Source organism: Anastrepha obliqua, chromosome 3, assembly GCF_027943255.1.
Source record: "Anastrepha obliqua isolate idAnaObli1 chromosome 3, idAnaObli1_1.0, whole genome shotgun sequence".
NCBI classification, from domain to species: Eukaryota; Metazoa; Arthropoda; class Insecta; order Diptera; family Tephritidae; genus Anastrepha; species Anastrepha obliqua.
Genome location: NC_072894.1, coordinates 56,135,778 through 56,157,493, shown reverse-complemented (window position 1 = coordinate 56,157,493; position 21,716 = coordinate 56,135,778). Strand labels below are relative to the sequence as shown.

At 38.2% G+C, this 21,716-nt stretch overlaps 1 protein-coding gene across 1 annotated transcript in view; it reads right to left on the bottom strand.

Moving 5' to 3' along the window:
• The window catches only part of LOC129241240 (cell adhesion molecule Dscam2-like), a 308,387-nt gene that overhangs the window by 58,457 nt on the left and 228,214 nt on the right, over positions 1 to 21,716 (bottom strand). Inside the window, exon 9 of the mRNA XM_054877467.1 lies at positions 18,761 to 19,033. Coding sequence (XP_054733442.1) covers positions 18,761 to 19,033 — 273 coding nt within the window. The remainder of the gene's footprint in view (positions 1 to 18,760; positions 19,034 to 21,716) is intronic.

Sequence of the window (21,716 nt, the reverse complement as noted above, 5' to 3'; positions counted from 1 at the left end):
TCTTGATGTTGTTCCACAAATGGAGGGACCTACAGGGACCAAGCCGGCTCCGAACGGCAGCTATTTTTATGAGGAGCCTTTTCATGGCAGAAATACACTCGGAGGTTTGCCATTGCCTGCCGAGGGGCGACCGCTATTAGAAAAACGTTTTTATTAATTTTTGGTTTCACCGAGATTCGAACCAACGTTCTCTCTGTGAATTCCGAAAGGTAGTCACGCACCAACCCATTCGGCTACGGCGGCCGACTGTAGGGAAATTTATTACCATATTCAGCTTAAATAGAATATAAATTAAATACCTATAAACTAAAAACTGAGAGCAAGAGTTTTATACAATCATATCCTTTATGAAGATGTATACCTTAGAACGCAGTTACTTATAAAATACTGCTTAGAGACAGATTGTGAATTGATATTTTTTCATAGTTATATGTAAGTACCTGCAGTGAACGCTACAATTAAATAATGGCTACTTTTTTCCAGCACAAATCCGAATAGTCACATATTCCTACGGTTGTCCCTTTCCCACTCATTTCTCAAATTCCGTAATTGAGAACTTTTGTTCTTTCAACGATCTCAATTAGCCGCAGATTTTGCTACTCAACTTGCAAGAACTTTGCATTATACATACATATCCAAACCATTAAATCACAACCTTCAACTAATTTGTAAAGTAATTTAATTTGATAATCAATTTGGAAACGTATTTCTTTAAATGCAATTACGCAACAAAAAGATCATCTGTTAAAAAGAACTCGATTTAACTGCTTCTCAACTCAATGCCACTTAAGAGTAGTCGGAGTCAGCGTGAGTGAAATTTCGCTTTGCCAAAGTCACAAACGAAAAATTCTCTTAGGAAATAGTTGCATTCTTGTTGCTTATAACATCTAATCTGGCCATTAATTAAAACTAACGAGATGACCTAAAAAATGCTTTTCAACTGCAGAAGGAGCAGGTGTATTCAGCTCGATTATGAGTAGCGTAGCAGGTACAGTGACCTAATTGATTGCAAACAAAAAGGTTAATTAAATGGAAACGATGAAAATATACTCAGTTTTAGGCAATACGATAATTATAATCTAATATTTGATTATTATTAAGATGTTTTTTGGTACGTTAAGCCCTTACTTGAAAAAAAGGTGGAATAAAAAATTTAGGTGATTTTTATTTGCCTAATTTGTCTCTTGGCAATTTCTAAAATTAGTGAATAACCATTTAATTTTACCTAGTAGATGAAATCAGTAAATAAAAATAATGTAAATCTTTCTACATGAGCGGGAACAACGAGGCTTTATCGAGCCGCAGCAAAGTGATATACAACTTTCCACTGAACTATTAACAGGACCATTAACCATTAACTTTACTATCACATGAAAAAAATGCTGTGATAGACATTGATTCTTGTAGACTCTGTAATGAGGCACAAGAAACAACAGAAGATGTTCTAGTCTAGACAGACTAAATTACCTAGGAAGCGGTGTTATAGATCCAAACCTCCTGGTAGAAATTAAGCTTACAGCAGTTTTAGGATTTACTATATTAATAGCATAAATTTGTATTGAATAGGTTACATGGCTGCACAATATATCTTTTCAGGTCGCAGTCACACGCCCGTTCGTAATAAAAACAAGGCAATACAATAGCAAAATGAAGTTAATAAAAATCAACAATAATTAAAATAAGTACGAGGTGTGTTCAAAAAGTATCGCGAATTTAGAATTTTCGCAGGTTACGTATATCCGAAATTCGATTTTTTTGTAGCGATATGTTGGTACTCATATCTCTCACTCATGCCGCGTTGTTTGGCCATTTTGAATGTCCAGTTAATTGTTGACAGCTGCTTTGCTTGCACGTGTTTCGGCTCGTCTTCGATTTGTACCTATTCAAAAAGATGGATCAAAGAACCTGTATCAAACTTTGTGTGGAATTAAGTGCGCGAATGCATTCCGAATGTTGACTGTGTCATACGGAGAAGCTACTTTGCACCAAAACAACGTTTACCGGTGGTACAAAATGTTCTCAGAAGGCCGAGAAGATGTGAACGACGAAAAGCGTGCCGACGTGCCGGACGCCCGAGCACTTCAACAACAGACGAAAAAATTGATGAACTGAAGAAAATGTTATTGGCCAATCGCCGAATCACCGTTAGAGAAGTTGCTGAGGACCTAGACATATCGATTCGCTCGTGTCATTCGATTTTTTTCAATGATTTGGGCATGAGACAGGTCCCCGCAGGATTCATACCAAAACTGCTCAATTTCGACCAAAAGCAGCATCGAATAAACATTGCTAATGAGATGTTGGACTCTGTCCGCGACGACCCAAATTTCTCCAGAGGGTCATAACTGTTGACGAATCATGGGTTTATGGTTATGACGTGGAAACCAAAGCTCAATCATCTCAATGAAAGCTGCAGCACGAACCAAGACCGAGAAAAACTCGCCAAGTTCGGTCGAATGTAAAAGTTTTACTTACCGTTTTCTTCGATTGCAGGGGCGTTGTGCATCATAACTTAATTCCATTTAGGTAACGGGGTTCTTGTAAAATACCGCCACGGATTTGGCCATGATAGTTCAGCAATCTGCCCACGCTATGCTGCCGAAACCTTAAAAGTCTTAAGCTGAGAAAATAACGTAGATTTTGTGCTGAAATCGGCCCATAACTGGAAGAGAATCTTCGCGCATGTAACACATATTTATAATGATCTAAGACGCGCGGAGCTTCGTTGGTGTCAACAATAACTAGCAGCTTTAAACGTAACCAGCTCCGTGGTAGTTTCGCCGGGAGAGTGGCAGATTGTGGGGAGGTGTTTTGTTCGTAGATGTAGCTACAAGTGGGTGAGGCTACAAGTTGTGCATGCTGCTATGCCGGTATTCAGTAATCACGAATATTTCCTCTTCCCGGACTCCTTTCCAAAAAAAAAGCTGTCAAACCATAGTTCACGATATCGATAGTTCTCTTCCAGCTACAAAAAACACCCGATAGTATACAAGGTGCAGCAGAGAATAATACTTTCTAGATGAGTAGACGTCAACAAATTGGCCACTGCTCGACCGAAGGGCTGAGGGAATTTAGCATATTATGTGGAGTATATTGAACTTACGAGGGCTCCACACTATGCGATAAACGACATAAACTTTGATATGAACGTTTGAAATTGAACGGCTCTGTTAGCAATAGTACCTATGTACTGCAACTAAATTTAAATTGGTGGTCTCAGGCAATGACCTTTTCTCGTGGAGCATTGTAACCTCTATTTATTAGGAACTTAACTCAGTGGTCCTTAATCGAACCATTAACAAGATTTTTATAAATACCTTAAACACAGCGCCGGTACAAATGTAGGTACATCAATAATAGCCAAGACGAACTATAGATAGGGTTTTTGTGAGCATTTGACCACTGCGTCTCTTATATTTACACTCTCGAATCAGATTTCTCAGAATATTTTGCTCGTAACACTATTTAGCAGACCCATTTTTAGAAATTTAATCGGACCATAAGTACGACTCCGATAAATATTTGGACTCCTGCGTCACCTACCGGATAAATTCCAAGACAATGAATATGAGCTCAACCGTTTCCAAAGTTTTGAAGCCTACAGATTACAATATTTCTTTTTTTTTGTTTTTACTAAACAGCTGCGGAAATTAATCTCATTACTGCTGTTCATATATAAAGAGCTGTTAATCGAGACGGAGTTAAATGCTGAGCTAAACAATATTGCCACAGTTTTGAAATCATATGCATATGTATGTCATCGCCAATTTGTAAGAACGTAGGTTCACCAAGTTAAAGCATCCAACCCAAGCATGCATTTAATGAAAACGCAAATCCAGCTAACTAAGGGATGTTTGGATGTTGAACACTTCGGAAGCCGGAGCAATGCAAATATTGAAAACCACAAAATTCAAAAGGCTAATGAGGTACAAATCGTCAGATGTACTTATTTACCTCCGTATGCATATGTAGGTATGTATTCGTATGAGTGTTTGCAGATGTGTGTCCCTAAAGTACCAACAGCATAAACAAATGTACACAAATAAAAGTAAATGCTGCAAAGATAAGCTGCAGCGACTTACAAATTTTAATTAAACGTAAAACAAGTGAGAATGCGCACCGAACTTTGTATACCAGCGCATATTTCAGTCAAATTAAATTTGTGTTGGCTGTTAATTTCTGGCATCAAACAAATTGATAGGCCCTGAGAGTAATAGTTGACATTATCTGGCGGACGGGCGGAAATTTAGTCTTAACAATTTAAAAAACGGGCACGGTTTTAATTTTAAAAATACTTTTGTCGAATCTAAATGAGGTGGGGAGAAGTACACGCACCAAGTTTGGGCGAAGTTTTTGGGCTGATCGGCTAAACCAAATTTTAGCCATTTTGCTTCATTCATTACATAGATATTAGGCTTTGTTTTTCATTTTTTAAATTTCCGTTTTATATGTAGTAGACATGGTTATTGATTGAGGTCATTTGTTATTCCATTGGACTCGAAGTTTCATTGAAATACATTAATTTCGACCTTTCGTGGCCAAAGAGGGCCAGACAGACATGGCTAATTCGACTCCCTTATCATTCTGGGAATTTTGGTATATATGTAGTTATCTATATCTTTCTCGATTCCGTTATTCTGTTAGGTAAGGTTAGGTTGGTATAGTTGCCCAAGGAAAGAGCACACTTGGACGAGGAAAAACGGACTCGTCCTTTGTGATAGCATTATGCAGGAGGTGAGGTGAGAGAGGAAGACCGATGGGATGCGGGGAGGGACGGGGAGAGGTGGTGCTGGGATGGTTAGGAGGGTGGGTTAGAGTGTATGGACTGCGAACGATAACTGTGCTGCGTTTGCGTCAACCGCTTTGTGCTACTGATGAAATTCATCAGATTTCTAATGTCAACGCCTGCTATATCAGCAGGCGTAGCAAAGAAGTAAGAGCCAAGATGCCTGGATCTTAGCCCCGCCAGAGCAGAGCAGCTAAGGAGTAGGTGCTGAGATGATCCCACCTCATCCTCCATACATCTTTCTCACAGCATGCATTTCTCGCGCATAGTGACCTGTGAGAAAACCCACGAGAATTGAGAGCTGATATTTTGCCAATCTCAGAAGCTCCCCGTCCGCCCCCGGTCCACACGTGGCCAGAAGGATTCTGCGGCCTTACAAGTTTGTGTACTTGCCCAACGTTCGCGTCATAGTTTCCCGCAATGTCACTGTGACCAGGAACCCAGATGAGGATAATGTCAAAGAATTCGGACGCAGTCAAAAGTCAGGTCAGGCATTTCCTGACCAGTTTCGAGTGCACCGTCACTGACCCGAGTGTACTTACTGCCGCTGGGCTGTTGGAGTAAATATTTACTTTCCTGACTGTTAGTACGCATGTGAGCAGCCAATCAGCTACCTCCTTGATTGCGACTACCTCTGCCTGGAACACACTACAGTGGTCCGGTAACCTGAATTTGAATCTGATGGGGAGCTCCTCGCAGAAAACTCCTCCGCCAACCTATCCTTTCAACTTCGATCCATCCGTGAACAAGTTCACCACACCCTGTCCCCAAGTGTAGCCCCCGGCCCATTCTTCCCTTGATGGAATATGAGTGGAGAAGTTTCCGGTTGGACTAAGCGAGGGTATACACTGATCCGTTGACAGGGAAATGTACTCGAAGTTTCTAAGGATGCTTGAGTGCGCATAAGTGAGGTTGAGCTTATAGAACGAGCCCCTCAGTCTAATTGCGGTACGTGTAGCGGCAATTCTGCCTGCGATATTTACGGGTACCACATTTAACATTGCGTTGAGCGCCAAAGTAGGAGTCGTTCAAAGCGCCCCACTGATTCCGACCTCTGAACTCTCTCCAGTTTCTTGACCAATGTCATCCTCTCTAGTGAGTTCCACCAGACTATGACTCCATACAACAAGATAGGCTTTACAATCTAGCCAAAAAAACAACTCTAAGCGAAAGGCCCCATCTTTTGCCAATCGCCCCCTTGCACTCATACAAGGCTATTGTTGCCTTCCTCACTCTTTCCTCAATATTGGGCTTCCACGTAAGCTTGCTGTCAAGGATAATACCTAGGTACCTCACCTTCTCAGAAAGGATCAGAAGAGCGCCCCCTTGTGAGGGAAGTTGAGCTTCGGTTATTCTGTTAGATGCAACCGCTAATTGGCATTTATAATAAACTCCAGGAGTGTACCCTGCACTAGTACACAGTCGTTTCGTTACTCCAATGCACCTTCTTCTTTAATGTAGGGCGGAGAAGGTTGAAACACCTCGTCCACCTGCAGCCAGAAAAAAGGAACATACGCTCTGTCTTGAGTTTAATAAAAGAATTGGGTCTGGATGAGGTTCTGTGATGAGCAGAAGGCGCAAAAGAACATGAGGTCGAAGTGCAAACCTCGAAGTAATCAAATCGAATCTAATCTAAAGAACTTTGGAGTTTCAAATGGCAAGATTAAAAAATAAATGCTTTAAAAATACTCTATGATTTATGACTCTATGATTTAAAGATATCAAACGGAAGAGAATATACGCAGCTATTTAAAAAAATATGATTTTGTGTACCATTCACTTTATTTCGCAGGAGGAAAGTTCGACTATTGAAACAGCCAGCAGAACCAATTTGAAAAATACATAAGAGCTCAATACCTAAAATGAGCAGGAGTAAAAAGATTATGCTTTGTTCCCATTTTTTCATACATATTTTTGTTATATCTAAGAAATAATAATATTTATTTTTCAAAATTTTGCAGTTTCACTTAAACACCCAGTTTTTCCTGAATAACTTTCACTGTCGCATGGTGTAATAATTATGCACAAGTGTGTGGGTATAAAAAAGAGTTTCACACATACAACCACAGTTTGGTACACGTGGCTCATATGGTACATACCTAAATAAGCACTCACAAGAATACATATTCGTGGAGATACATGCAAACATATATCGACAGGTATATTCATACATATATTTATATACACCTCCTACATGCACTCGTGTTTATAAAAGTAAACAAAAGATACCACAAGGGCCTAATTTGTCCAGAGCAGCAAAATCTGACAAGTGAGTGATGGGAGTATACATTCCTAAGAGCGTTTTTGTTCGTTCAAATGTTGTATTTGTTTCGCTAAAAATGTGTGGAAACTCGCAGTAGGAAGCCATTGGAAAGCGCAAAAATATGCATACGTACAAATTGTTTCGGCAGTGAGCAAGTGGAAATTATGCTAAATCATGACTTGTGGTACAAAGAAAAGAAATTACTACATGCATAAGTATGTTACAAGGTGCGAACAAACCCTGCAGAGAAAACCTCAACTATGGAAAACCTAAGCTATGGGATTAGAAATAAATTAATTTCATGTATTTAGCGCGAATTTACTATATTTATATATAGAACAACATTAGAAGAAGTTTAGCCAACCTCCTATAATTGGATGTATGCATCAATTGGAATTTGAGGTCATCATCACTAGAGAAGGTTTCATCATTCAAAAGGGGTTTTCCAGCATCAGCTCAGTATTGACAGCATAACAGCGACAGCACTAAAAAATGTTCTATTGCAATGCTGCGATTTTTTTTTTTTTCTGAAAATTTGTGTGGCTTTGCTTAGTTGTGTAGCTGCTTGATTGATGCATGATTCCGAAATTTTTAACAGTTCAGTTTGCTGTTGCTGTTTGACATTCATTCAATAGCACTTTCTGCTCTACAAAACTATGTTAAATGTATTTTTGAGTTATTTAATTTTTTATAATTTTTTCTTAGGCTTAGAAATGGAATACCCAGGAGGCAAAAATCAACATTTTCGATACCTGCTCTTCTTTGTTTGCATCACAATTCACAGGGAGAACGTAAGTTCGAGTCTCGGTGAAACACCAAAATTAAGAAGCACATTTTTCTAATAGCGGTCGCCCCTCGGCAGACAATGACTAACCTCCGAGTGTATTTCTGCCACGAAAAAGCTCCTCATACAAAAATATCTGCCGTTCGGAGTCGGCTTGAAACTGTAGATCCCTCCATTTGTGAAACAACATCAAGTCGCACGCCACAAATAGGCGTGCACCCAAAAAGGGTGTACGCGCCAATTATATATATATATGGAGAAGGTGTCAAAGGCGAGTCTAGCGCACGAAAATGGTTTGCAAAGTTCGAAAAAGGCGACTTTGACGTCGATGATACGTCCCGCAGCGGAAGGCCTTCTGAATTTGATGAATAACATTTTGGAGGAGAACGGTTGCCAAACCAATCACCTTCATTCAATGGGATTTAACGATTTATCGAAAAATTGGGAGCCTAGCTACCTTACAAGCTCAACGAAAAAAACAAAGAAAGTCGCCTTCAAATTGCTTCTCAGCATCTCGCCCGCAATCGAGAAACACGCGATCATAAACAGCGCTTCTTGTAGCGGATCGTCACGCGAGATGAAAAATGGTGCCTGTACATCAATATGAAGCAAAGAAAGGAATGGGTGCCTGCAGGAGATACGCCAAAGCCGATAGTCAGTCCGATCTTGATCCAAACAAGATCATGAAATGTGTTTGATGGAACTGGAAGGGCATGGTGCACTGGAAAATGCTCAAAAAGAATGACACGGTCAACAAGGAGCTCTATATTGCCCAGCAATACCGCATGATTGAGGCTATTCGACTGAAAATACCTGATCTATATGGTCAAACCAAACTCCTTGATGACAACGCGAGGCCTCGTGTTGCACAAGTCGTCAAAATCGCACTCCGAGAGCTCGAATGGGAGATCCTTCAGCATCCGCCGTATGCTCCGAACCTCCGACCGATTACCATCTTTTCCGCTCCCTGTCAAACCACATGAAAGGCGTTACCTTCGATAATAAAGAGACTCAACAACTTTTTTGAACCAACCAGGCGATTTTCGGCGGAACGGCATAAAAAAATTGGTCGAGGGGTAGTCATTGAGAACTGTTCAAAATTCTAAGCAGAAGCATAGTGACAGCAAAATCAACTGTCGAAATTCGTAATTTTTCTCATGCAACGAGGATATTTATTGCACAGCAACAGTCTAGTTAAATTTGCCTTCGTCCTACTGGCGCTTTGCTGCCATCTTGGCAACAAATAACCAGTCTAGTTTTCGTTTTGCTTTTTTTTCAAGGTTGTTGAAGGTTCCGACTAATAAATGTGATATCAATTCCTTACTTCAGCGCCAATAGTTTTTCTATGAACGCTAACTGCACTCCTATGATAACTTGCAGCACTTGCACTATAGGACTCAACTGCCAATGTTACTAGACTAGAAAAAATACAGACACCAACCACAACAATATCTACAACTACTATCTCTACAGATAGAACAACAACAATAGTCACAGAATATATATTTTTAGTTCCTAGAATTAGTTTAGAATTCTGCATAGTAGCTCTATCTGAAAAATCCCCACCGCTATAACCAGTCGCTTACAAAGTTTTGTCATCCGGTGTCTAAGGATTATGTTTCGAATTTTCTAGTCAAACGAGGAATTGCTCGAAAAAGCAAGCATTGATCCACTAGACAATTGGATTACAAGACAGAAATGGAAGCGAAAAAGGCAATGGAATCGAACCCACTCACAGCCAGAGGAAGAACGTTTGGCAGGCTAAAGCAAACCTGCAAAAAACTGTAGATCGCAAGGCAGCTCAATTCGGGTTAAGATGGAAGCAGGTGAAAACGTCATCCGGTAATCGGACGAGATGGTGCGTAGGTGTTGTTGGTGCCCTAAGTCCCGCCAGGGATTCTATGAAATAATGATGATGAGAGTTAAGCCAATAATTTAAGTAAATTTCTATTATTCTTGGAATTAAGTAATCTTTCTAAAGGCTAGAAATATAAAATATAATTCGAGCAGTCAATAATTTCAGTTATACTATTTAAAGACTGGCGGAATGCTCCAAAGGATTAAATCAACTGGCGCTCTACGTGAGGCCAGTGGTTTGCATAAAGCAACCAAGGACACAAGCTCAACTTGCATAAGGTGTTGCTTACTTTGATGAAATATAATTATTTTGTGATGTACCAAATTAGGGTGTTTTTTTCTCTGGAATTGCTTCATTAGATGCCCACAGCAAATATATAGTTGTATCTTTGAGTCGAGGGAATGTTTCTATATTCATAAAACCGTTGTAACCTCATCAAATTGGAAAATAACCTTCATCTGATATAATCAAGGCTCGCTTTTTCGCGAATTACTCTAGTGTCTTCCAAGTAGAGATAGCTGTCAACAAAAAAAAAACAGTTGATTATCAGCTCACTTCTGTAAAAACTGTCAAGAAAGTACATTTTTTTTTTTTCAAACCCAAATATTACTCTGGGCTCGCTGATGATGCACTCAAAACTAGTTGGGCAATGTTTGACTTATTTTCGGTCTCATATGAATACTTTGAAATCAAGCTAACATGGGTACCTGGTCACGGGAACATTGCAGACAACTGCTGCGCTGATGAGCTAGAGTAGAGACCCGAAAAGTAGATTCCTCGTTTCTAGAAATATCAACTCAGCGAGCGCTGGGCAAGCACACCAATCTATAAAATCGCGAAATTTTTCTGACCATGTGTAGATCGGTGGCGATAGGGAAAATTCTCGGCTACTGAATGCATCAGTAGCACGAAGCGGCTAACAAAACCATGAATATTCATCGTTCAGTTATTCATATTTTAACTATCTCATCAAGCGGAACTTCTGAACATCCAGAAGGTCACCCAGCGCTTATTTAAAAGACTTTAAGAGAGAAACCAAGCATGCTTTTTTATTTTTTCTGGCAGTCAAGCAGCCCTGACTTTATTCTTGCGTAGATAACATCAAGTCTTCCGGCATTAAAGTATACTACTGATATAAAAGTCTGTACTTCAAGGCATTGAGGGAAAAACAAATGATTTGGCTAGGTAATACCACTCCCATTCTTCAAGGACGCTGCTGATATGCAACACATGGCCTTCCTGAAATTAACTTACCTAAAAAATGCTCGCAGAGCCTCTACTTTTGTGAAACTATAAGGCCTACTTGGAATTTCTAGTGAGAATTGTCTAACTGTCATATATGTCTTGAGGTTGCGTCAGTTTATCTTCGTAGCTGCAGTTGCGAAGAAGTACAAAGAAATGTACAACAGCTCATTTGTAATTTTCGAGCACTAAGCAGCAACAATATCAAACCTTTTTTTCATGAGGACTTGACGAAAAGTCACAGACAATAGAACATTGGCAAAGTTCATTGGATTACTGAAGTGGGTTAATCTTGAATGGATATCATTGCTGGCTATCGGTGGAGTCACAGCTAGAGAAAACTGCTTTCTGCAGCCATTTCAACCCAACTGAAAATAGTCTAGTTGCTGAAAATAAAATTACACAAATATTGTTTCTAAATTAAGCTGCAAGTGTCAGCTAACAAAAGTTAGGGCGAAGAATCATAAATTAACAGAAGTTCTTCGAAACAAAACTAGTGAAAACTTTCTTGGAAATCCAATGGAAAACAATCAAAAGGAAATTCTGTGGAGAAAAAGTAAAATTTGTGAAAACTGTGGAAAAGTGAGTTACAAGGAATTTAATAGACGTTTGCTTTATACAATTTTTTAATATTTCTATGAAAATGCGTTTCCTTAAAAATTTAATTTCTCTACTGGGATTCAAGTAGAAATACAGTTCCTTCTTTTCACACATAAGTAAATGTAACGCATACAGCCACACTATACATATTTATGTATGTACGTTTGGAATAAGCAACCACTTCACTTTGCTCCACCGGAAAACGTCTGGCGCAAATATATCCATACTCGTATATGTATGCACTTGTGTGACTAGATGTACGAATATCCACTCGTGCACGGCTTACTGCTTCCCATTCACTCGTCTATTACCCGTTGATTAAAAAGAATTCTTTTGTAACTTCACAGCCAGTACGTTTGTGTTTGTAAAGAATCAAAAAAAATTTCGCACCACTTGCAGTACACACGTCTCTCCCTCGCACTCTCTCTAGCAAAAGTCAAGTGGTTAAGGTGTTTTTGCGTGTGCTAAGAAACCCCAAAAGTGCAAAATATGAACAGGGGTGGGGTTTCAAGAGTTGTCAAAGCGCTCATTTGTGGCAATGTTGACATTGATTGTGCCGCATAAAAATCAAATTTTTAAAGTGTTCATTTTTTGGACGCAGACGATTGCAATCAGCATGCAATTCAGAAGTATATGGATTTATTTGCTGACAGAAGCGGTGATAGCTGATAAAATTCAAGCTAAATTCGATTCAATTTGCTTTATCTAAAACATGACAAAGCTGTGTAGATTGCATTTATTTCATCGAAAAATGCACATGGATGTGCGTATAGGGGTTAGAGGTAAAATCGTCTTAGATACTTTAGAGCATTATTTCTTAGGTAATTTCTGATTAATTTGGTTACATTACATAATGTCCAAAATTTAACCATTTTCTAGATATTATATTTTAAAGTTTATTGAAAAACAACAAAAAAATGTTTCTCATGCGCGTTATTTGTTTAGGTTAGGTTAGGTTAGCCACATTGCTTGCCAACGACAGGACACTTGGTGGCTCTAAGGCCCATTGTGATAACTGCATTTTATTTCCATCCTCTAACTAAGTTGCTTAAACCACTCAGATCTTTCTAAGATGGTAACTAGTCCATCCAGTGAGACATTTTGCAAATTTTCTAAGTTTTCAAAGAAATTATCGCCAAGATATTTGGCACAGCTTCTTTGAAGTGCACAACATTCACAGAGGAGGTGTTGTACCGACTCTATTTCTTTTTCATCTCCACAACTTTTGCAGAAGTTATTGTGAGGTACACCCATTTTAGGTGCCATGAGTGCAGTTACCCGTTATAACACTTGTGAAAACGCTGGTAGTTAATCTGTTGAATCCAAATAGACATTTTATCCTTTTAAGGTTCAGTTTTGGTCAGAGCGTTTTGGATATCTACAGTTAGTTGTCAGAGACCACCTTCGTTGAAGGTCAAGCTCAAAGCCTTTTCTTGCACACTCATTCGCTCTTTCATTTCCCTCCACTCAAGAGTGGCCAGGGACCCAACAAAATGCGGCCCCTCAAAGGAGATCCCTCTCTCCCACATTCTTTAACATATCTTCAGTTGATGCGCGCTAAGGTCAGTGCCTTGATCGCTGCTTGACTATCAACAAAAATGGTAAAGTTTCCCGTTGGTAAGCTCTTAAGCTTTATCGTGTTTGCTCTTTGTCTATAGCGTAGATCGCAGCTTGGAAGACGCTACACCGGTCTGGAAATCTAAAGAATCAATTTAAAGATAATTGGTCCGAGTACACTGCCGTTCCAATGCGATTGTCCATTTTTGAGACGTCAGTATAAATATGGGGACCACTATAATCTGATATGACTCTGGTCTGTCAATCCTTTCTATCGGGTATTCGTATTTTATAGTCTTTTTTCAGATCTTTCTTCAGAACCAGATAGTCTATTTTCGATTTGTCTTGCAAGTGTTCCACAGATAGTAGAACTGATACATTACCGTGCGTGCTTTCTTTTAGCCTACTTGATGCTTTAATACTGGAAGGAGAATTGGCGCTATCCCTTTAACAAATATATCAGTGGGTGAAATATGTAGGATCACTTCCAGCGCCGTCTGAGGCGCCGATAGGAGTGCATCTGTTATTCCTACACAAGCTAATCGATGGAATTTTATGATTGTGTCTTCAGCGACTTCCACCAAACGAAAGCTCCATCAACCAAAATAGGTTTGATGATCGTATTGTACGCCCAGTGGTTTATTCACAAAGTTGTTTGATTGAACTCCAAATTGTATTTATATTCCTCGTCTAGCTAAAAGGTGCAAACTCCCTTCTCTTCTACTGTACACGGTTTCCATATTCCTTAAAATATTGGAAGGTAAATTCAAAACTTAATAAACTTAATACTTCAATGAACAAAAGCGGTAGGCAGTCTAATAAACTTTTTCTGTATCTAGTAAATCTTCGTTGCTCGATTTTGTGTCATAGGAGCAATGCTGCAAGCTGCATTCAAAGAGTTAAGTGCCTTCATCTCAAGGGGTTGAGAGGATATTTTCCTTCATATAAGTTTTGGTAAACCACCCAAAGCAACGTAAAAAATTGGTTTTTGAATCTTAAGCGCTTTTACAAATGTTATGCCGATGCTGCGATGTAACTACACATTTTGATAAATTCTAGTATTAAAAATTGCATTAAAAAAGACAAGAAAATGATTTTTGAACCAAATGAGGCATTGACAACAAGTGAACACGAATCATTCCAAAATTCATAGTAACTTCCCTTTTATCTCTACCAAAAAAAGAGTAATAAAATTGGCATTATGCTATTATTGTAAGCGTCGAAACGGAAAATAGTTTTCCGCTACCGAAGTCAGTAAAAGTTAAGCTCTATAAACAATTTAGTTAATCGAACTTATCTTAACAACAAAAGCATGAAAGTACAAGTGCCTTAGGCAGTTCGAAGTGAAAAAATGAATTATGAATCAACAACAGCAATAAGAAGAGACAAGACAAGGCGCCTGAATTACGAGTACTGGTCATCATTATGCCTAACAGCAGCTGCAGATTATGGTGTAATATTGTCCGCGGAAGATAATAAAAATGTTGCCAACTAAATATTGCACAACTTAAACTGTAGAAAACAGCGAAACGAAGAACGAAGTCGTGCGGCAGAACTTTCTGAAATCTATGTTCACAGAAAATTATGTGCGCTGTTTACTGGCGGCCACGAAAAATGTTATTATTGGTTTTTTTTAAATGCGTGGTTGGGCGATTTTTATAGTGCAATTTTTATGCAAACATACATACTTGTGTATATAAATATATGATGCTCAGAATTTCAGTAACTGTCTGTGGCAAGGCGATGTTCATATGAAACTTTGCACTCGAATTATCAGCATAGAATTCTGAACTTTCTGAACCCAATAAATTTTACTTATTCTTAAGAAAATAAATTTTGCTTTATAAAAAGTTTTAGTGAACACCGTAGCTCAATATTTCTTCACTGGTGAAACAAGATCACCCTAAATGATTACAGTAGACTCACCCACTTCGAATATATCTGATGGGCCATTATCAGAAAGTAACTGGCAAATAGGTATTTCTGTGAGAGCCGCTTGTTTCGTAATGAATGAACCTCTTTAGATAGAAAATTCTTAGTAAAATTCCTAGACCAAGAAAGTTGGAGAAATTGAGCATTTCAAATGGATGAGGAGCGGCGTAAATATTTAGAACTGGTACTAAACTCTATATCTCTTTGCAAATATGGCAAATACTGGCAAAGTTGTGCATCTCGTCATTACAGTTTGTGCCGACGACAATAAGCTTGGACTCGGTATACGAAAAGTCCCTAGTTATGAAGGAGTATCTGCAAAAGGTGCCGGTTATTCGTACCTCGGCCATTGAAACTTTTATTACACTTTATTATTTTTATTACAGTCTGAGAAATATCGGCGGTCGAGGTAGACCTGGAGCATGTAAAAAGAGCAAATTTCTATACCGTTAATATTATAGCCTTAAAAAACGAGTAGTCGATTTTAAATATGTGAAGTTGATAAAGAGAATTCGAAAGCAGAATTTCAAAATTTGAAACGTCGGATTCAATAAAGCAGATGAATATTTTTGGTTTGGATGGAAATCTTGAATAAAACTTTACTCTTTCTGATTTTAGTTGGCTGCTGATTCCAACTGCATTTAGAATATGGTTTCTTTCAAATTATGAGTATTTGTGTATTAAACTTATATTTCCTGAGAAACAAAAAATCTAGACTTCATATATGAAGAAAAATTTTATTTTAAATGTTGCCATTGAAATGTTAAGTCAGTGTGAGCTGTAGACGTTCATAAGGAAATACACAAAACTATACTTGTACAACAGACATACGTATTGCCTACTAAGTATGTATTTAAAACTTTGATAATAAAACTAAAAGTGATTACAATTATTACTTATTTTAAAGCCAAAAACTTTTCAACTTCGAAACAATGAAACAATGAAAATTTCGTTTTGTGCTGAAACAAGTAAAAAGGGACTTCTTAATATTCGGCCTTAGCCAGTACGCTTGCTCATCTTCATGTTGCCATTACAAGTAGTGAGTGTGGTGGAATTACAATGTACGAATATAAGTAAATAACCATAAAACTTTAGAACTCTTCCTCTTTCCCAGTGAAAACTGGCTACTCCTGTGACGACGCTGAGTTTAACAGCAACAATCAAGCGGCGGCAAAGTATGAACTGATAAATATTGATAATAAAATTAAAATCATAATAAAGTTTAGCAATAACGGGGGCTAATAAAATTACGAAATGAAAGAGTCAAACTTAATTATTATTTTTTGCGTAGTTATTTTCTTTCACTTACAGAAGTTGTAATTAAAATTTTCTTTTGCACTTCTTACTTTCTTATGCAGTAGGACATGAAAGTGGAAAATTATTAGAAGCAGGCTAGTCTCCCATTTTTAATAATCATTAACAATTATTTATGATTTTGGCAATGCAATGGGGGAAAACCATCAGAAAAACTGAGTACAAGTATATCCGAATAATAGATACGAGAATACCAAAGCGGATTTCGCCCAGGTCGATCAACAACAGATCAAATCTTTATGTTAAAGCAAAATCTTGAAAAATGCTATGAGTGCAACTTAGTCGTACACATCCTGTTCGTCGATTTTAAACAAGCCTTTGATAGTATCCTTCGAGACAAAATCCCAGAAGCGCTCTCCAACTTGGGTATCAGCGACAAACTTATTCAGCTGGTCATGGCAACACTAACTAACACCACTGGAAAAGTAGTTGTACAACAAGCTGTGTCAAAGCCCTTGGAAATCTCCTGTGGCGTAAAACAAGGCAACGCGCTTTCCACATCTTTATTTAATCTCCTTAATCTCCCGATCCCGAGGACGTCCAAGGTTAACCTGGCTTGACCAAGCCATAGCCGACCTGGAAAACTACGAGTTAGGAGCTGGAGATCTGTTGCTATGAACCGTGCAGATTGGAAGAGGATTGTGGATGAAGCTCACCCTGAACTGTAATCGCTACTTGATGATGATGATGATGAATAGATACGAGACACTGTAGTGTTCAGATAACGAACTGCCCGACAAGTAAGTAAACCACTAGCGTAGGGTTCTCCAATCGAACCATAACCAATTACGGGCGCATAAAAGTTTAAAAAATTTTCTTTAAAATGTAGAAAGAAAATTTAAAAGATTCATTGCTGCAGTTCTTGAGAACCCGCAAAGTCCTCCTGTAATTGCTAAAAAAGTAATTTGTTGATAGCTACTTTTAGAATTATATGGTTGCTTTTCCGTTCTGTGCTATTTCATGTCACGCCAATTGCTGGGGTTCGATGAAACGTCGGTTCAGCTGAAAACATCGCCATAATCTGTGCAAAAGTGCAGCAGAAGCTCAGCGAGTCCATTCCTTATCGTGCACAAGAACTTGGTCTTTTGCAGGTTTTAACTTGGCGAATTTCGCGTCAGTACCCAGGTTATACTCCTACAACATCCAGCTGGCTCAAGAGCAAAAAATGTATGAACTTAAATAATTTCGTTTATTTCCTAACTGGACTTAGTAGCGTTTCCAAAAGAACGCTAATTTTAGCCAATAATAGCTATAGTGATGAGGTGCATTTTTAACTTTGGCCCAAACTGAAAGACGTGAATGCTCACGGCTTGTAATTCCAGCAAGTTTGTGCTTCACAAACGCCATATTGGGTATTATGTAGGAACGATTAGAGAGTGTGGTTTCTCTCGTGAAAGTTAAGTCAATTAGAATTCGTGCGATTTGCAATATTAAACTTTTTTGTGGAGTTTTCTATACTCAATAAGCCGGAATAGGCAGATGCCCTTTAAAGTGAACATAACTTCGTCACTGCTCAAATTCTGCATGATTTATGCAGCAGAGTTGAAAATTGGTCTTCTTATATCCGTACCAACCTACAGACTCAAGACGGACAATGTCATACAAATGCTCGGCAATAGTTGAGGCAGCAGTAGAAGTAGCAGATAAGTAAATCGTTTATTGGATTCTGTGCAAACCTCAAACAAAAGGAAGTGCTATCATTAGCGGTGCGAATACTAGAATCATCATTAACAACTACAGTAACAAGACATCTAAACGGTGCCGTTGGTGTCTGCGACGTTTTATTTTAACTATTAAAAGTGCAGCATTTGCAATTTGGGTTCAAATGAAAAATTACGTCAGTGAGTCAACTTATGCCTTCTTTAGGTTGTGAAATATAATTGGTCTTCTATTAGAAAACTAGCTCAAAAAGGCGAAGCCAAATTGCTGCCCTAAAAAGAAATATTATATTCAAAAGTAATTTTAATTTACTTAAATCGGCGCTTAAAAAAGAAAAATTTCGTGAATAACATTACAACATCGTGCCTATTGGAAAGACCTATATTTCTCCTGTTATATTGTATAATTGCATAACTCCTTTTGTGAAGTTTTATAACAGATGAAATATACCTATATATATTTTTTTTTTCAATTGCGCTTACCCTTATACTTGTAAAGCAGACCAAGAATTATTTAAAAATTAGTAAAAAATATGAAAACATGAATTTTAAATAATTTTTTGTCCATATTGGCTTACTCAGTGAATAATTTTCCTGCAACTATGTTTCCATATTTTTTACGCTGCTTCTGTATTATTTCTTTTTTAAATTAAAGTAGCACTCCAAATGTCATTCCCTTCTGCAAATTACAGCCATTATCATGAACCCACCCTTTTATTTTCCCCCATGTAAGTAAGTAAAGCAGAGAGGCTTTTGGTATACTGACCTATAACAGTGACTTCGCCACTACGACGCGCACTATGCCCCTGCTTGTTGCGCGCCCAACAAGTGTACACGCCCGAGTCTGTGTTCTTCTGTACTGGATTAATGGTCAAGGAGCCATCCGGTTGAACGCGTTGTCGGATATCATCAGGCAGTTCGCGACCGCTACGCTCCCAGTGTATTTCCTCGATAGGATAGCCAGCGACGGGACATTTTAAGACTAGTGTTTCGCCCGACACGGCCGTGACTTTCGGTATTAGGCGTATGTAGGGAAGACCTGAAAGAAAAGAAATAAAATGAGAAGATACGTTTTTTATGCTAGTAAAAATAAATAGCATTTGTTCATTTATTTCAGATAGTTTTAATAAATTTCTTAAAAAAGGATCATGATCATGATGAACTTCTTAACACATACAATACGAGTTGTGACTGTTATAGATTAAGACTGACGCTGCTATTGAAGGAGCATGCTTGCGCGAAATGTGAGCGAGAACCACCTATTTGGTGCGAGCCCTTGTCTTTTGATTTCCGAACCTGTAGCTTGTGTAAACAAACCAGTCGAGACATAACCTTACCACGCATTTGAATTTTTTTTTGTTTCTTTCTCCAGTCAAATCTTAAATATTACAACCCTCGTAAGAATATATGACAATCCTATATTCCTCATTTGCAGTCAATTTTCTAGCCAATTACAGCATACCAGAGTATTCACCTTATTCGTCGTATCATGTAAGGTGCCACTTCTGTCTGTTTGCTTAGCTGACACATTAAACGGCACAAGATATAAAAGTTGAAGATATAAAATAAAAAAAGTGAACTGAAGGATTAGATAAGTAAACACTTTCACCACTTTTTCAGAAAATGGAAAGTTTTAGTGGTAAAAGGAAACGTCTACGAGATCAAAATAAAATCTTTTACAGGATGAGTGTCGTAATTTAATACCCACACTTCGTATAATCTAACTGTTACATAAATCCTAGCTAATCCCTTAGGGTGCCTTTCTTTCACATCAATCCTTTTCTATGTTATAGTTGTTGGTGTATGTTGACTATATTGGTAGAATCCACTTTAACAACCACATCGTTAGTTCAGATTAAGTTTTTAGATTGGTAAAAGGAAGCGAAACGAATAGCTTTGGTGGTGAACTAAGAAAAACCAGGGTACGTACGATGCTCTACAGAAATATAATATGATACTTTAAGGAAGTTTTAGTGATCTTTTTGTTTTGGTGAATAGTAGAGATACGACCAAATAAAGATACTGCGCTGTTCTGCTAGACTAAGTCGCTGCATCATGAATAAGAATGAGATCCCCTTTGGGTTAGAAAAGGAAAAGTTTTGACTTGAGTTGGGTTGAGGGTTCAAAGCATTTTTATATACATAATTGTTTTTTGTTTTACAACGATTTGCTTGCTGTTTGGCAAAGGGTAAGTATTCATTCCATAGAAATCCTTCTGCTCTACAAAACTATGTTAATTGTTTTTTTTTTAGTTATTTAGCTTTCTATTATTTTCTTTTAGGCTTAGAAATGGAATACCCAGGAGGCAAAAATCAGCATGTGGCGAAGGTGTCTATAGCACGGAAGTGGTTTGAAAAGTTCAAAAATGCCGACTTTGACGTCGATGACCCGTCCTGCAGCGAAAGACATTCAGAATTCGTTGAAGAACGTCTCAAACCACCTTGGGATCATGGGATTTTCCGATTTACCGAAAAATTGGGTGCCTGGGTACCTCATGAGTTCAACGAAAAACAACAAAGAAAGTCGCTTTCAAATTGTTTCTCAGCATCTCGCCCACCATCGAGCATTACTCAGTCATAGACAGTGCTTTTTGTACCGAGTCGTCACCGGAGATGAGAAATAGTGCCTGAAAGGAGTGGATGACTCCAGGAGATACGTCAAAGCCGAGATTCAAGCGGATTATTCATCCAAAGAAGATCATGCAATATGTTTGGTGGGACTGGGAGGGCATGGTGCACTGGAAAATGCTCGAAAGCAATGCCACGGTCAACAAAAAGCTCTAAATTGCCCAGCTACACTATTTCAATGAGACTATTCGACTGAAAAGAATTGATCGACATGTTCAACCATAATTCTTCACGACAATGTCAGGCCCCATGTCAAAGCCGCACTCCAAGAGCTCGAATGGAAGGTCCGCCGTATTCTCCGTATATGATGTTCGATAACAAAAGGATCCTTAAAAACTGGTCCAATAACTTATTTAACACCAGGCCAGGCGATTTTTGGCACAACATCATCTCGAATTCGTTGAGAGATGGGAAGAGTTTGTAAACAGCAACGGCGAATATACTTGATAATTGATGCGCTTATTTATCTAGTTATTTTTTTTTTGTTTAAATAAATGTCTTCGGTAAGAACGCTACGAATTTATTGCGATGTGCTCCGGTTAGCAAGAGAAGCATACACTAATGGATGACTTTTGTTGAACTCATTCAAAATCACAGGGGCCATTCCGCGCTAAGTACGAAGAGGAAGAAAAGAAGAAGCAGAGGTAATTTCCCAGATTTCAATACGCTCTGTACATATCACAGTTCTTAGTAAAGTAAGAACTAACGCATCTCTAGGATTCAGATAAAGGTGCATTCGATATTTTATTTTACATCAAATGTAAAATAATTTTTATTAATCTACATATTTTTAAAAACGACTATTTTGTATCCTTACTTCAAAATAGTTTCTTAGGTATGATACGTAGAAATTTAAATAAATTTTCACTTTTTTGTTTTTTTTTCTGTTTTATGCCTTTAAGTAGGTTCAGACTAGACTTATTTTTACAGAAAGACAAACACAGAGAGATTAGCAGACAATATTTAACCCTTAGGTAAAAAAACAAACTAATATTCAATTATTTGTTATAATTTCTTTGTCCTCATTGCTAACCTACCCACTTTAAACTTATTTAGAGTGTTGGCAACAGTTTGACATGTAACTCTGTAAGCAAG